Source organism: Melanotaenia boesemani, chromosome 12 (genome assembly GCF_017639745.1).
Source record: "Melanotaenia boesemani isolate fMelBoe1 chromosome 12, fMelBoe1.pri, whole genome shotgun sequence".
NCBI classification, from domain to species: domain Eukaryota; kingdom Metazoa; phylum Chordata; class Actinopteri; order Atheriniformes; family Melanotaeniidae; genus Melanotaenia; species Melanotaenia boesemani.
In genome coordinates, this window is record NC_055693.1 from 15,436,283 (window position 1) to 15,448,776 (window position 12,494).

General features: G+C 38.2%; 1 protein-coding gene across 2 annotated transcripts; it reads left to right on the forward strand.

Annotated features, from left to right (window-relative positions):
- Positions 1–1,729: 1,729 nt before the first annotated feature.
- On the forward strand, positions 1,730–11,295 carry gja5a (gap junction protein, alpha 5a). 2 transcript variants are annotated; one of them, XM_042001018.1, is made up of 2 exons: positions 1,730–1,954; positions 8,881–11,295. In XM_042001018.1, exon 2 carries the CDS (start codon positions 8,975–8,977, stop codon positions 10,100–10,102), a length of 1,128 nt encoding a protein of 375 aa, XP_041856952.1. In that variant the 5' UTR covers positions 1,730–1,954; positions 8,881–8,974; the 3' UTR covers positions 10,103–11,295. The 2 variants fall into 2 exon arrangements, with proteins under 2 accessions (XP_041856952.1, XP_041856953.1); XM_042001019.1 differs by lacking the exon at positions 1,730–1,954 and adding an exon at positions 7,803–7,921.
- Positions 11,296–12,494: the final 1,199 nt, after the last annotated feature.

The following is a 12,494-nucleotide window of genomic DNA, read 5'->3' on the forward strand; positions in this document are numbered from 1 at the left end:
GCTTTTTGTTTAGGAACTATGGAAAATTAAATTTCACTCTTTGTAAGATGCAGCTGTTATCTTAGAGGAAATGCTACCAGAGAGCACCATGACACATCCTTCTAAGAACAAGGATAGAATTAACCCAGGTCCAACACATAAAGAATGATATATACCTAGATGCTGTAATGTAAAGTATAAGGCATCAGCTGGAAAGATATAGCTCCTGGTCAGTAGAACAAGAGAGTTTGTCATGAGATCCCTATCGCTTTGTTTCCTTGGCTATTTTTACCTCCAAAAACATTTTCTCTGCTCCATGGTCAAAGGCACAGTTGTCTGTCTGTGTGTGTGTGTGTGTGCGTGTGTGTGCCTGTGTGTGTGTGTGTGAGAGAGAGAGAGAGAGAGAGACAGAGAGAGAGAGAGAGAGAGAGAGAGACATTGGCAGGAAGACGAGTGTTTCATTCCACAAGGCCAGTCAAAATTATTCCTTTATGAAAAAGTTCGGCAATTTGGAGAATATGTTTATGTTCTTAGTAATAGTTAATTCAAACAACTGATTTCACTCTGATACCATAGCTAACAACACACTGGATTAGCTGGGGTCAGTTGTCGATCTTTATAACTCTATAGGTGACATATCAGCCTAAATTAGTACTTCATTAATGATTTGTTTAACCTGTACAAAATGTAACCTGTGAAAACATGTTTTGTTTGTAAAGTTTAGTTAATCTGACACAATAAAAGGGCACCAGGCTGTGATTTATGGCCCCCTCCCACCACAAGATGGAAATATGAACTAATAATCAATTATATAACATTAGCATTTACATTTTCTTAAATGGATGTTTATAACTATGCTCAACTCTTACAGCACCCTCCTCTTTCTCTAAGTTTCATATAATATAACTGATTATTAAATTTTAATAATTTTGCAGGGGGCATGAGTCGCTGTTTGATCAGAGTAGAGAAGCTAGAATTTATATCACTGACCGTCCAGTTAGTGATCAACCCACTAAAACTCCTGAGCCAAAGCCATGAACTTTGACCTGAGTTACATATGTGTGCCCTAGCCGCTTAATTACATCCATTTGAATGCACTCTAGCCTTTAGCAAGGAGGAATCAAACCTAAAAGATCCCTATTATATGATGTGACATCTCTCTGAAAGCAGACAGTGAAAGAGGAGGACAACGAGCTATTTCAGTTTTGTCTGTGAGTCTTTGTTGGAATCCCAATCTTCCGGCAGTGGTTTCAGATCGGGGTTTTTGGAGGAGGGAGTAAGACCCAAAGATGAGCAGATGAACAAAGCAGGTACAGTGTTGCAACCTAAAACTTGTGACTGTGTCTTCTGTGTTTTCTGACTTATCTTTTTTACAACAAAAATATGAGTTGATTTGGAAAGTTGATATCTAATGGAGAGCTAAAATCAAGGCTTGTCTGAACTTACATTTATTGTACTGTTAGATGGATAGGCACACAGACAACTGAGCTGTTAACCTAAAGCACACAGTAAATAGAAGAACTCTGGAAGTTTACTCTGAGCGGAATTGCCATTGATCTCAGAAAACAATTCCACTTCCCCTCCTGCTTCCTAGCAAAAAATAGAGCACCAGGGATGTGAGAAGAAAGGGGGAGTGGGGAAAGGAAGAGGAGGAGATGGAGGAGGAGGAAGAGAGAAGGGAGGTCTGTGGGGAAAGGCTCTCTCGTGATGCCCCTGCTATTCTTCATGTGCACCCTGTGTGGACAAATAAGTCAGTGTTGGGACAACACACCACTTAGATTCCATGCTTGACAACCAGCTCTTACTGATGTCTCCAGGAAGAAGGTAGCCCTACCATCACATTGTTCTTCACTCTGCATCTTCACCCTTCATTTGTCCACTGAATTTAAAGAAAACTCATCTTCCTCTCATCAAGGAAAAGATAAGAATCTTCTAGATGAGCAGAAGTTGATTCCTACCACAAGAAGAACTGCAGGTAAGCCAGGTAGATACATTTTTAAACTGAAAGGAAACTACAACAGAAGGAAAACATTTGTACGAATGTTGTGATCATCCTACTAAAGTAGGGTACTTTATAATACTAGTAACAAAGTCTGAAAGAGAAAGATTATATGTTGAAGAGCAGGTATGATGGAGTAGGAGGCCTGCAGGTTCAGCTGTCAGCTCACTTTCTAAAGTCTATTACTCTTTTGTTTTTTTGTTTTTTTCTGCCTCTCGATTCTTTCCTAAGAACTCTCAGAGGAGACAATTATAGTAAAATAAAATACAGTCAAACAAAGTGCAGCACTGAGGACATAAAAAGATACAGCCAGCTGCTTCTTCGTACTGAAGAACTATCAGTCTACAGCAATTACAAGAAAGTTTTCACGCAAAATGTTCATTTAGTGACAGTACAGAACTTCTGGAAGCTCATTAGTTTTTAATATATTCACAATGTTGACTAACCTTCAGGTCTCTCGAAACTTTACCAGGAATCTAATGTTGTAGTTGGATGTTGTGGAAGCATCTCTAGTTTTCCGTGAACAGCTTTTTGAGTGCGTGGGGTTCATTTACAGAATAACTCAGCATTCTTTTGTTGTTTGAGTATCCTAAAAACATAAGGATTAGTTTGCCAAATAATTTTGTGGAATAAAATACAAAGTTTTCATCTTTGAAATAGTAGAAGTACAAAACAGTGGTGGAAAAAGCGTATACTAAACTAAACATATAAGTACTACACAATCAAAATATTCCTCTGAAAGAATGAATCTGCATTCAAAGAACCCACTTTAGTAGAAATGTTTAAGTATCGTCAGCAAAATGTGGTAGTAATAAGAAAAATACCCCACAAGAGTTTAGTACTACTATAGACATTTTACTCCTGCATTACAAACAAGCTGCTGAGTTTGTTACAGACAATTACCCCACTTCTAAAAGAGATCTGTAATCTCGATAAGATATTCCTGGTTGACATTAACATTTTCTGGTAATCATTAATCCCATATTTTATTTTATTTTTCTTTCTTCTTTTTTTTTTTTTTTTCTTATCACATTTGGAAACACACAGTTCATCAGACGAGACAACTTGTTATCTGCAAAATAGCGAATGACTAAAACTGTTGCATTGCCTAAAACCAAGTAAAAATGACAACATTTCTCTTTGTTTTGATTAACTACAGGTAGAAAGTTCCAAAAACAGAGTACCTTGACTTAAGGACAGTACTTTACTCAATATATTTAGAAGCATAAAACTATTAATTTAAACTGAAAACATGTCGGATTAAAACTAGTTGTGAAGATTATTTGCTGCATCATTATGTTTCAACATATCCTGCCATCCTCAGAAAAATATCTTCATATCTTTATGTGCTTGTAAGCAAGATTAAAGATTGTCAGTAAAATCTATAGATATTCTGATCTGATATCTGATATTTAATTATTCAGTATGAGTCTGTGTCAATCTGTAATTTACTTTGAAGTTTAAAAGCTTGACTCTGAACTCTAACCAGTGTTTTTACAGCAAAGTGTGTCCTCCTGTAACTGTAAAACTCCCTTCGTCATCGTAAAAAACATTCAATATATCAGTGTTACCAAAATAATTACAAACTAAACAGTGAGTAAGATTTGTGAGAGTGTGTCTCAGAGCTTGTCCCACTGCCAAGTATTTAATGTTTATCTGTTATTATAAAGACTCTTCAAAACTGAGAGTAAGAGACTAAAATAAAGGGGATGAAAATGTGTCAAACACCTAGTAAATCACTTGTATAGAAATAGCAGATTTCCAGGAATTTCACCAGAGAGAAATTTTGTCTTAATTTTTCTCATGAAACACCTTGCAGTTGTCTGGCCTTAGTGTTCCAGTGAATTGCTATACGCAGCTAAACAATAGATCATAACAGGGCTGTGGGTCTGTGTATAGTAGTGGGCAGATGAAGAGCTAGACAGCCATGTAAGGTAGCAGGCAGCATATTGGCTTGCTGGCTTCTGCTGGTGGGACTGATGTATGACAGCTTAGATCCATGCTGGTCTGCACAGGGTGGCAACAGGTGACTCACATGAGTGGAAGTATTCTTGCCTTTATCCCACATTAGATCCACTTTGTAGGTCATGCAATCCCTACTCTCCCCTGTGGAAAACCATTGCAACTAAACTTAAACATGCTCATTCTTCATTTTAATCCTCAATGGAGGGATGTGCACACTTTGCCTGCAGTCCAGCACCCAAACAGCTGCTGCATTTCTAAGTGTGACTCTGCATGGATTGACATTCAAATATATCCTGTGAACTTTGACATATGCGAAAGATGTTACTAAAATAAACTGAAATAAACCTAGCTGCTTTCGATTATTATCTCAATACCCCAATAAACTCATAAACACATCAATCAGAGTAAAAATAACCATCACTGAGCTAAAAAAAATGACAGCCTGAGTATGTTTGGCATCCTCTGCAGAGTTGTTGATGTCCGTTTTAACTAATGAAACTTGTTAATGTATGAGATCAGAGTGCTGTGTTTTTACAGGAAATCACCACTGAGCTGTCACAACAATGCAGCAAACTTATTCTAATTTGGTTTCAGTGTTCCTGACATTATTTAAAAGAAGACATGTGAGCAAAAACATTGTTATTTAAAAAAAAACTGCACAAGCAGCTTACAAAACAGAACGCGGGAACAAATAAATTTGTTAACTAAAAAAATACACTTGTGAAAATTATTCTCACAAAATGTTGTAAAAATAAAGTAAAACTGGATATTTGTACAATTAAATTTTTATCAAACAAAAGAACTGAAGCTGCTGTAAAAGCTGGAAACCAACTTCATCCAGTTACTTTTTAATTTAGGAAACTGTTTTTAAAAAGATCTTTAAAACAGGTGTATAGGAAAATAGAAAGATTCAGATTTGAGAATTATTAGCTAAATGCACAGATTTACAACTGGAATTATAAGCTAACAAGACAAAACAATTTGCTTTACAAGTTTTTGATGTGTCATTGGAATTAGTTAAATCTAATTCATGTTAAATGGAGCAGCTTTAACTAATGGAAGTAGGTTGAAAAGTGAGAATCCAAACAGGTTATAACCAACTGATGAATTCTAATGTGAATTAAATCATTTAAGGTAGATTCAAATTTAAGAACTTACTAGATTAGCTGAACAAATGTGGATCTTTAAATGCAAACTTTGGGGACCCTCCATCATGAGTATGTTCGGCCAAATTTGTTGCTGTTTGCTGTTATCGCAAGATCACAAATTGTTCCCTTATTTCAAAATCATGAAGCTCGTTTACACCTCAAGTTCATTCTTCTAATTGTCTTGCCTTCTCTAAAGATAACTACATACTGGTAATCGCAAGAAAACAAGCTTTGTTTTCATATGTTTATTGCAATGATGATAGAAAGCTTCAAAATTAGTGGTTAGCACCTAATTTAATTGGTAGTTGTCGCAGTTGGTAAGAAGCCTGTTATTTGGTTTGTTTCTGGAGACTAGTTTTCCTCAACTATAACAAAGTAAATCCTCTGTTTTGATCAAAGTTTTAAAAAATAATCAAACCATTATCTTGCGATGACATAAATTATTCCGTTATTTAAAAAAAAAAAACAATCCTCGTCATCTCAAGATAACTAACTCGCTATCTTGAGATAATGATCTAAAAAAATGTTTTCAACATGGCTCCTATCAGCTTCTATACGTCACAATATCTCATATAAAAATAAGAGTTTTCACGTTCAAATTCATTTTTATATTGTCAGATGATGTGTTTTTAACACTGTGTTGAGCTTGTGTTGCTGCTTTAATCTTCAACGAATCATCTCATACGCATAATAATACAATTGTCCTTAATGCAAGACACAGTGTAAGTACTATTTCCTCTGCTGATGATAGTCTAAACATTGCAAATAACGGGAAGTGAGCCAAGGAAATGCATATGCCACCATCTAATTGCGTGTGTGTTTATGAGAATAGGATGGAGCCAACACTGTGTCCTAATCAAAGAGGATCCAGTATGACTTAATACTGAAGCTCTGCCCCATGTTGCTTTCAGAAACAAATGCTTTGTGTGTCAGCAATATAAGCTTGACTTAATGGTTCTACAAAATCTTTTTCCAGGATTTCTTCTGCCTCGGGCACAGAGCTGAGGAGTGTCCAACAGACTGAAGTGTTTATTGATGTGTTGTAGGGCAGAGAAAATGTGCTGCATTTTTTCTGTCACCCGTCTCAGCTGTCTGGCTACAAACCAGACCAGCTCATCAGCGCGTGCACATCTGATGGAAAATTTTAATACAGCCACAAACAGTGAGCTCCGTTTGAGTTTACCTTGAAATAGGGAAATTGTGTCATTCTTGGCTTACACCAAGTGTACTTTCACTCTTAGTTTATCATATTTCAATCACAGATTTTGTGTTCATGGAGCTTTTTTAGCTGACAAACTCCCTATATGACACACACACAAAAACCGAGAGCAGAGCGTTCATCCCTGACATTTTGATCAACGTCAAATATGCAAATAATCCCCTGTTTAAACCCTTTGCCACTCTGAATACCTTACAACCAGATTGTCCGTTGCTTGTATATTGCTAGGCCACTAAGATTATAAACAAATCAGACAGCTGTGACAGGCCACAGGCAAACCAGACTGCTCAGCAAAGGGTACAACGTACCACAGTAAATCCCTGGTTATTGCCAACAGCGAAAGTATGACAGACAGCCAGTGGTGACAAAAACTGCTTTTAAACAATGAAGTGACTCACTAAGAGAAAGCTTGGTTGTGACCTCTGACCCTCCCACTCCTGGATTAGTTTAATGCTTTGCTCCTGTGGTCCTCCGGAAATCATATTGTTTAGGATTGCTTCCTTTGAGAGCAGGGACAGGTAGTCAAAGGAGGGAGACAAAGACTGTTAACTCTCAGCAGTGAATCTGAGTTCTGCTTTGCTGACTTACCCCAGAAAAGAAAAGCTCAATTTTTTAACACAGTGAGAAAAAATTAGTGTATCTTTTCCAGAATAAAGTAATTATTACATTAGTGCATAAACTGAAATGTGGTCTCAATGCAGTGCTGAGCTAAGTGCTGTCCTTTTCTCCACTATAACAGTCTTCTTTTTCTTAACTGGTCCAGTGAAACCATAAACTCTTTGGCTGATTAACCCTGGTGACTTTGGTGATCCCTGACTTCCTCTTATGCCACATGGAAATGTGTTTTTTTGATTTCTCAACACCTCATTTATTACTAAACCAAACCAAAGAGCAAATGACTAAAACATTTTTCTAAAAGGATTTGTGTTGTCTCACTTATAGGTCTTTTTACAAAAGCTTTTCTTCTTTTTACTTGTAAACCAGTAAGAGACCATCACCAAGCTGAGGTTGAATTAATCCACATAGTCTATACAGGTAAGGAAGGCCTGTTGTCAGTCCCAGCTGATAAGAGTAAGGCTGTTTTAATGTGCAACCTCCTGCCATTGTGCAGACTGGACTCTCACTCCCTTCCTCCAGCTCTCAGCCTGTTTGTGATTTACTTCCAGTAAAGATCATCAGTTGTATCCGTCCAAGGCTATGAGCCAGTTCCTGAGTGAGTCCTGGATCCAGGTCACCAGCTGGTTTCCAAACTATAACAGGTATTAGGTGTTTCAGGAAAAACAAATACCAAACGACAAACAACCTTTCCTGTGATTTGTATTAGCACATCAGCTCTGGGTGTGGATAGAAACTGACTATCTCCTCTCCCAAATGTTGCCACAAGGGTGTTCTGTTTCCTGCTGATTTTCCATCTTATTGCCTTATATATACTTAATACAGACACTGAAAGAGGAGAGACAGATAGAGGGACAGATGGTCATTCAGATCATGACTTTCCAACACATAACCAGAGTCAGCCAGTCAGTTCAAAGCCACACAGAGTAGACTGAGCTGTTAACTTACTCTGTAAGCAACTGCTCTTGGATTATATTCAGGATAACGTGAAAGCTGGTAAGTGGGGGCATCAATTCCCTGTTTTCCTTTTTGTGATTGTATTTGTTATACTTTAAATCATTTTTCCACTTTGCCCACCATTAAAGCTTTTCAGGGATGTATACACTTTCTATAGCCTCGCCAAGTTAGGGCAGTAACTTCAACCGTGTGACGTATTGGAAAAACTTGTTTCAGCTGTTCTTCCTTACATCTCATTTGTCTTTGCACTGTATGAAAGTTGCCACACAACCATGTAGCGTATAGAAGTTGGAAGTCGTCCCTTAATGGGCTTTTTTTAACGTCTCGGTGATGGGGGTCATTTATGGCACCCATAAAGCTGCCTGGTGAACCGCCTTATAGGGTCATTCTCGGCTGAGACTTGTTAGCTTGTCACTGCCATGTTTGGGTCTCAACAGGACTCGGACAAATGCTTGAGTCAAGAGATGAAGCACATACACACTGCATTAGATGGAGGAATCTGATTGACGCCACCCAAGAGAAGGGGATCTGTAGGCAGGTTTGTGTCGTCACAAAGAGAATAACAAAGCAACTGCTCTGTCGCTGTGAGTGAAGTCTGCTAATGATAATCTGCTCAGGCCAGGTCACAGCTTGAAAAGGACAAAGTCTTTTAGTGTTGACTCCGTTACCCTCTCTGCCTGTCTGTCATGCATAATTTAGAGAAAATTCAAACAAACATAATACTGAATCATTTCTCTTGAAACAATATTATTTACTTTTACATGATTCTTAAACTTCCTTTCCCATCCTGGTCTCCCTCTCTCATGGGAAAAATGGTTGTTCTCATACCACAGTACCCAGTCCTCAAGCAATTCACAGACTATTTTTACACACACAATGCCACACACAGTCATGTCATTCCATTTAGCAGGAATGTGCGAAACTTATAGTTGTCTAAGACTTATTGTTTGTATTTCTTTTTCCCCTTTTTCTCCTGCTCTGTTCATCCCCCACCTCAGTAATTTTTCATCTTTCTACCTCCTTCTTTTCACCTTTCCTTCCCTCCCTTTCCAGCCTCTGTATCTCAGGTGTGTGTTTGGGCTGTAAGCAGTGATGGGGGACTGGAGTCTTCTGGGGAATTTCCTCGAGGAAGTCCAAGAACACTCCACTTCGGTTGGAAAGGTCTGGCTCACCATTCTTTTTATCTTTCGTATCCTGGTGCTGGGCACGGCGGCGGAGTCTTCCTGGGGCGACGAGCAGAGTGATTTCCTTTGTGACACTCAGCAGCCTGGTTGCACCAACGTGTGTTATGACAGTGCTTTCCCCATCGCCCACATCCGCTACTGGGTGCTCCAGATTGTGTTTGTCTCCACGCCGTCCCTCATTTACATGGGCCATGCAATGCACACAGTGCGCAGGGAGGAGAAGCAGAGGAGGAAGGAGCAGGAGGAGAGAGAAACAAGGGGGGAGAAAGACTACCTCCAGCAGAAGCAGAGTGGTAAGGAGATTACATCTGATGGGCCTGGTCGTATTCGCTTGAAAGGAGCCTTGCTGCAGACTTATGTCTTAAGCATCCTGATCCGAACTGTAATGGAGGTGACGTTCATAGTCGTTCAGTATCTGATTTATGGGGTGTTCCTCAAGGCACTGTATCACTGCAAAACTTGGCCCTGCCCCAACCCTGTCAACTGCTACATGTCTCGGCCCACAGAGAAGAATATTTTCATAGTTTTCATGCTGGTGGTGGCTGGTGTGTCTCTTCTGCTGTCTGTTTTGGAGCTCTATCATCTTGGCTGGAAGAGCTTAAAGAACTGCATGCGCAGCAAGATGATGCAAAAGAACAGCCACAGGGCAGTAACAGTCGCTGTGTCAGCAGCCTTGGAGCCCAGCACGCCGTCAAGACCCTCCATCTCCTGCACTCCACCTCCTGACTTCAACCAGTGCCTAAAAGCTCAGAGTTCCATGAACCCAATGGCTTCCATGGCCTCTCATCCCTTCAACAACAGGATGGCACTGCAGCAGAACTCAGTCAACCTGGCCACCGAGCGGCACCACAGCTGTGACAACCTGGAGGATGAGGAAGACTTCCTGAGGATGAGATACGAGCAGGTGCCCGCAGAGCTGCCCAACAGCTGCTCACAACTGCCTCTGCTGCACCCTAGCTGCATGAAGGACAAACGGCGCAATAGCAAGACCAGTGGGACCAGCAGCCGAGCACGCCAAGACGACCTGGCAGTATAGATTCAGCAGAGAGCAGCTGAAGGCAAAGAGGAGAAAGGGTTGGACTTTCACTTCCAGAGAGTAAGGACAAAAAGACACAAATTTTAGATGAGCACAATTAGCACAGGCTAACTATGCAGACTCTAACACTGAGGCCTGATACTCGACTGCAGAAGATGGATTTGATATAAACAAATGAAACTAAGAAAGAGAAGGCCCTGAGATCTTTGAAAGGACTGCTTTGCATGTCTATGCAAGCTGATGGTGTGTCGTGAAGCTTGAAAAACAACTGAAAAACAAACTGCAAAAATGAGAATATTGAGGACAGGGTAACAGGTGTGATACCTGACTAATGCACATTTTATGTTTTCCTTGAGGCTGAAACAATGGGATGCGAATAACATGATACATGTTTTTTGTGAGAAAGCTTTTGGATTTATTTTAAGACAAAGCTTATAAATCACACTCATCTCAGTTATAATAAGTACAGATTAGCCTTTGACTTAAGCACTGTGTTCTCTCAACTGCAAAACCCTAAGGTTTAAATGAATAAAAATGAAGAGCTGCTTTGGCAGAAACTGTGATAATTTCCTTGCATTTGCAGTAAATTAAAATAAGTGCCTTATCAAGTTTGGAAAAATTTCTATTTCTTTGATATATGCAGTTTAAAATGACTTGTTTTCTCCTAGTTTTTTATCTAAATAATTGTTTGCACAATGTTTTGAGGTTAACAACATGGTCAACATGATGTTACTCAAAAATAATAACTTAAAGTGTAAGAGTAAAAGTTTATTCATCAGTCATATATTTTTTGTGTGTGCAGATGTTGCAGAAGAATGTAGTCTCTTTTTTTTTACGCCTATAAAGAATAAATAAAGAGTCCTGCTTCGATGCTGGTAACAAGCAGCTTTAGCCACTAGGTGGCGACATTGCACTTGCAATTTTTAGTTTATTTCCTGGAGTCGTTGTGTATGTATCGTTCCTATTTGCAGTCTATGTTTCTCATGATTTATTTGAATGCATTTTTTTTCTTACTATATTGAGAATATTTGTGCTAATGAATAAATATTATTATAAGTAAAGGTTTAAAAATTTATAGTGTTTATCTTTACTTCTGCTACGTCTTCTGTACATTCAGTGCAGTTTTTGGTTCCTTCAAATAAACATTCACGTAATAAATATTGTCACTAATTTACAGCAAACCAATAAATCATCTACCACAGAGTCTAATGTGTTTTCCTTAAGTGATGTCCTATTAAGTCAGTGCTTTGAATAATTTCACTCTCTCTGATTTCAGTGGTATATGAGCCTACAAACACCAACTTACATTACATATTTAAAATATGGTAAACTCACAAATACCACAAAGTATACAGGAATCCAATACAAAGAGATGCAAATCAGCGGTACACTTTCTGTTATAGACACAAAGGATTTGAAGGAGCCAGCTTGGGGAGATGAGCAATATTTACACAAACAAAGACTGTCTCGTTATCTCTGCCAAGAAGCTGAGCACTGGTATCCAACCAGATCTTTCACAAGCTGAAACCCTGAAATTAGAAGTTGCAGAAGTTTCTAAGTTTTCATTGTAGTGATTTTTTTTAATTGTCAAGTTTTGCTGCACAACATTTTATGTAGAAGTGAAGCAGTGGTCAGGATGATGACTCAGTATGGATGCTTTGTGTTGCATTAAAGAAACAAATGCTTTGAGACTTTTTAGTTAAGCTGTCTTGTTTTCAGTAATACAGCCTAAACAGACGTAACAGAGATTTCTGCTGATTGACAGTCACACTGATTAACAAAAGGAATATAAAAATCACGATAGTATACTAATAATGAAACAGTATTTCAAATTAAATTTCACACAGTTCCAGGAAATGTTATTAGATAAATGTGGTTTTGTAAAAGCAAACAGGATTGGGTAGTAATAAATACAAGAGTAGTAATTATACATAATTGATAAGACTGCAAAAGATGTGACATAATCAGTACATTGGAAACACTGAATTAAAATATAGCATGAAGCACAAGCAGAGCTGAAGTGTCCAGTGTGTGAAAATTTTATTTTGTTGTGGGGACAATTTGGAGGAGCTTTTGGTTACAGTAGGAATAGATTTTAATAAACTGAACGTTGGCTTGACATGAATAAGGAACCTATTCCAAGACTGAAAATTTTGATTTTGTGTATTAAATGTTTGCTTTTTCTTTCTTTTTTTTTCTAAATTAAAAAAGAAAAGAAAAAGTTTGTCATTAGGTAGCTAATGCCCTATGTCAAAAACAAAATCAAAAAGGAAAAAAAAATAAATAAATAAATTAAAAGCACTGCCTTATATTTTGGTTATGTCTAATAACAACTTATTTAATTATTCTTTTCAACTATGGCTTTTTATTTTATTTTAACACATTTTACGAG

Bases quoted from the DNA above. Each gene is read 5' to 3' on its own strand.
- gja5a (XM_042001018.1), top strand. From the start codon at position 8,975: ATGGGGGACTGGAGTCTTCTGGGGAATTTCCTCGAGGAAGTCCAAGAA.